Source organism: Oryzias latipes, chromosome 6, assembly GCF_002234675.1.
Source record: "Oryzias latipes chromosome 6, ASM223467v1".
In the NCBI taxonomy this organism is placed as follows: domain Eukaryota; kingdom Metazoa; phylum Chordata; class Actinopteri; order Beloniformes; family Adrianichthyidae; genus Oryzias; species Oryzias latipes.
Window position 1 is genome coordinate 1258253 of NC_019864.2, and position 4403 is coordinate 1262655.

Sequence of the window (4403 nt, forward strand, 5' to 3'; positions counted from 1 at the left end):
CCACCCCACCCAGAGAGCAAGACAGGGGTCGCCCACCTTCGCCCACGAGGAGGGCACCAAAGGGAGGTGGGGGTCCCTAAAGAGCGTAGTAAACATTCACCCACAGTTGGAATTTTGGAGGGGGCCAGCGCTCAAGGGCAAGGGCCCAAACCTGCACCACAGGGACACGGACAAACCCCGGTTCATGATCCCCAGTTCAAGGTCTTGCCAGAAAACTCAGGGATCCCCGTTCCCTGCGTGGAGAGAGGTCTGCCCGGCCCGGGAAGCCAGCACCCAAGGGACATGGCCCCCGTTGCTGAGGGCCTGGTTCCCCCCACCAGGGGACAGATGATCAGAGATTCCACCTATCCTGTCTAAGGTATGTGCTGTTAGTTTGTGTGTGTGTGTGTGTGTGTGTTTGAGTTTATATTGTCGAGTCATAAAGGTTGTGTGTACTGAAGGGTGCAGTTAAAATTGGTGGGTAGACAGTACTTCTTTTTTGCGCCCAGCCAGGGGACAAAAGAGGAGCCTTCGACTTCCCAAAAACAGAAAGCTACATTTAATAGACTGTATTTCTTTTTAGCACCATGAGTGTGGGAAGGGGAGAGGATGACGACACCTGTGCAATGCACAATGACATGCCTTTCAAAATAAAAGCCCAGAGTCCGTCACGTCTCGGTCCCTCCTTCATCGTAGCGTTGCAACAATAATCACACACCTACATGTTAAAGACCTGTCCAACAAATCCAGTCCACTGCAAAACGTTTGGCCACCCCTTGACTATTGGATACTCGCTGTGCTTATAATCAATTAATAAAAAAAAAATAAAGTGTATTACCTTCTGCTAAGTCAGGGGTTCGCAAAGTGCGGCCCGGGGGCTAATGGCAGCCCGCGGGAAGATTTTTGATGGCCCTCAATAAATCCTAATTGATGTTTAACAAACCAGCTGTAGATTGCTTGGAAAATATTATTTTGTGGTTTCTGTCAACATCTGCAGGAAAATAAGGTAATTACACTTGGGTGTCAACAGTACAGGGCATTACCGTGCTGGTTGGGCAGAAACCTCCGACCGCAACTGGGAAAACACCTGGAGGGCCTGGTTAATTGTACAGGTGACGCTTGGTCATTAAAGTGAGCAAAAACAACTTTTTCTATTCATCCATTTTGTTTTTGTTTTTTCACCAAAACTGGCCTTCAGTCTAATGCCGAGTTCCTAATTTGGCCCTCCGCTACAAAAACGTTGGGAACCTCTGCACTACGGGATCTCTTAGTGTATAAAATACTAATAAATAAAAACATTTGACATGGATATGGATGGAAAGAATGCAACAAGAAGACGGCCTACCTTCTCGTGGATGGCTCTACGGTTGGAGGGCTGGACCAGAACTTTCACACCAGCGTTTGTCAGCTCTTTGACGTGACGTGGGGCCAGCGGTGCCCTCCTCTCCCACGGGCTGACGTCCTCGCGCCGGATGGCCATCACAGCTGTGTGGTGTTCGTAGCGGCGCTGACCCACCAGGCGCCCGAACTTGGGTTTTGCTTGATAATTTTTGATTATTCGAAACATGGCTCTCTATTTAAAGAGACAAAATGCGGACATTGCAATGGTTAAATCACGTGGGGGTAGTAATAATGTGGTGAAACAGCTGCTACTACTACTATTATTTGACATTTTTCGCTCTGGTAGTTGAATGTTTATTCCCACCAGTTCCAGGTTCATATAATAATGATCTAAAATCAAATCGGAATTGTTTCTGTAATCAGACTAAACCATAAATTATTATTTTCAGCCAGGTTTTCCCTTAGCGATACTTTGACGTGATTCATTTTGTAGTCGAATAGACAGTGTTCGCGGTTGAGACTCAGTCACTTCACTTGCTAAAAGTTCCAGTGAATAATATTTATTCAGAACGTTATTTCTTTAAATTCCTATTCACTTGGTCAGACTTCATTTAAGCATCGCAGCTAAACGAACTACTAGTAAGTTAAGATGGAAATTCGTGTAAATTAATGTGACTCCGTTTTTTAAAACATTGATTCTAGTCAACCATTCGCCTTAGCAAACACATAAAGTTCACTTCCGCCATGTTGTCAAAACCATAAGATTTGGTTCGCTAAAGACAGTATTTATATCGGTGTTTGGCGTCACCTGTTGAAGCTAGGCCGATTCCAGATCCTACCTTGAAACGCCTTACTCCAAACAACTGTCTGTGCGGGTTTACGGTTTCACATGAGCTGCAACTCTCAGATTTGGAAAACATCCGTTTCCGGTAACCTTCAAAGTAAAACTCCGATGACTGGCGGTTTGTTCTGATCTGTGAGTTTCACTGAGTGTGCAATTTAAACGTATGGTAGTAACTTGGAAGGAAAAACAGCAGGAGAACAGAATATGCAAGATAGAGTACCAGTAATCCTCCAGCTGCCCTCCAGCTGTTTTTATTCTGACAGTAAACTCACATTTGTTCCGGAAGTCTACTTATGGGCTGTAAAACTTCACTCCTCTTCAACCTTTATGGGGATAAACGACATTACACCAGCGAATGGGGCAACGCTCTTGAGTTTTGTTTTGCTGAGTGTGCGGATTTATTTATTTATTTATCTAATTTCATGTGCCGCTTGCCTGCTGTCTTAGAAATGTGAAAAGGAGTCATACACCTGGACCGGGTGGGAGACCGGTGTTCAAACATACTGTGCGCATGGCCACAAATGGGTTCTCAGATCCGAGGAACGGCCTCCTGCCTCCACCAATCAGGAGCCGCTTGTCGCACGCTAATGACAGAGTCCAGAGGCTGTTTTTTTAAATAAACTTTATTAGGACGAGACAAAAACAATGGGTGAAAGAAAACACTTCAAATACCATACAAACTGAACATAAAATGTACAAAGGTTTAAAAATATATCGTTTAACTTAATATAGAATGATAATAAAAGAAGTAGTTCTTTGAAAGGTTAAATGTTATTGTAGACTTCAGTTTTCACATGTTTTCTGTTGTATTGTAACAAAACCATAAAGTCCAGACAAGGCTGTGATTTGGACCACTTGCATCTGAGAATAGGAAAGTTCCTGAAAGTAACAAATATTTGTAAAAAAAAAAAATACATTTTTCGACAAACCATATAATTCAAAATATACCATGACATCAAAAATATTCATTTGAAGATTCACATTCAATTTTGTGATTATAAATTCGTCCAAATCAGTCCAAACTTTCTTTGTGTACATATGATGATGAAATACATGGAAAATGGTCTCCTGAGTCTTCTGTGTTTATTTTTTAATTTTCCTAGATTATCTTTAACCATAAAAAATTGATATTTAATTTAAAATTAAGCTTTTATTATTAACACAGTATTTATGAATAGGGATATCCGCCCTTTCAAATTAAAATCACCCATGGTTGCATACCAATAAAAAAACTTTGCAACAGGTAAAACAGAAAAAGAAATTTGAGTTCTAATATATCTATTGGTGTAGCCTTTCGTTGTTTTATCTGTACCTCCAATAAAATCTTGATTATATACTTAGATGCCTTATTGGAGTATTCGGTACTATATTGGATGAGTCTCTTTGATGAATTACGTTGCCACTGGAATTTAGTTTTGTGCAGTCTTCAGATGCAACAACCGGCGTACTATTTAAAGCAGATTATGTAGAATTAGTGCAGCGGAGTTCTCCAATCTTTGCAGAGAGCAGTTCCAGGCAGAAGATTTTGCCCCGAGAGGTCAAATAGGCAGGTATAGAGATGGTGCAACCCCGTCACGTCTCAGCTAACACTAATGATAAACCTCCAGCAACTTGTTTCTTTGTGATTCTATCCCCTCCTACTTCTTTAATCATCTTCCAACTTCTTCAACCCCCTTTTTGTACCCTTTCTTTTGTACCCTTACCCCCCATCCCTGACATCCCACTCTTTCGTTCTCTCTTCTAGTTTTTCTTCCCGGTCCAAGATGAATTGTATCCAGACATAATGAATATAAATAAAGTTTTGCCTCAAATACATAAGGGGTTTATACAAGTATACAACTTGTCTAAAGATTCATAACCCCCTGGTGTAACAGTGAAATCTGTCCAACACAAGAGCACCCCTAGTAACTGTGGCCCCAGTCAGTAGCTGGGTTGACTCCAGCTGCCCCGTGATCCCAAAAGGGCTTCAGCAGGTTGTGTTACCGGTTTCGGTACTGTTTTCAAATGGAAAGGACTATGATCATTTTACTTATGGGTACTAACCATTCACATTTATCTACATTTACTTTAGTAAATTTAAAAAAAGAAATGCTTACTCCTTGAAATAGTTAAGTTGCTTTCTTCTTTTGTGGTGCAGAGGTAGAGTTGCCAACCCCTGATTGGAAAATCGCAGGCTCGGTTCCTGCCTTGCACATCTGCATGCCAAAGTGTTCTTGGGAAACACCCTGCATCCCTCCTG

The 4403-nt window shown here is 41.9% G+C and overlaps 1 protein-coding gene across 4 annotated transcripts in view; it reads right to left on the minus strand.

The window, feature by feature from the left end:
• The window catches only part of aass (aminoadipate-semialdehyde synthase), a 40621-nt gene extending 38373 nt beyond the window's left edge, over positions 1 to 2248 (minus strand). For 2 of the 4 annotated variants that reach the window (XM_023955437.1, XM_023955436.1), the window contains exons 1-2: positions 2160 to 2248; positions 1325 to 1552 (exon numbers count right to left, since the gene is read on the minus strand). In XM_023955437.1, coding sequence (XP_023811205.1) covers positions 1325 to 1552; positions 2160 to 2240 — 309 coding nt within the window. In that variant the 5' untranslated portion in view covers positions 2241 to 2248. Of the gene's footprint in view, positions 1 to 1324; positions 1553 to 2128 lie in introns of all 4 variants that reach the window. The other 2 variants (XM_023955438.1, XM_023955439.1) reach the window with 2 other exon arrangements.
• Positions 2249 to 4403: the final 2155 nt, after the last annotated feature.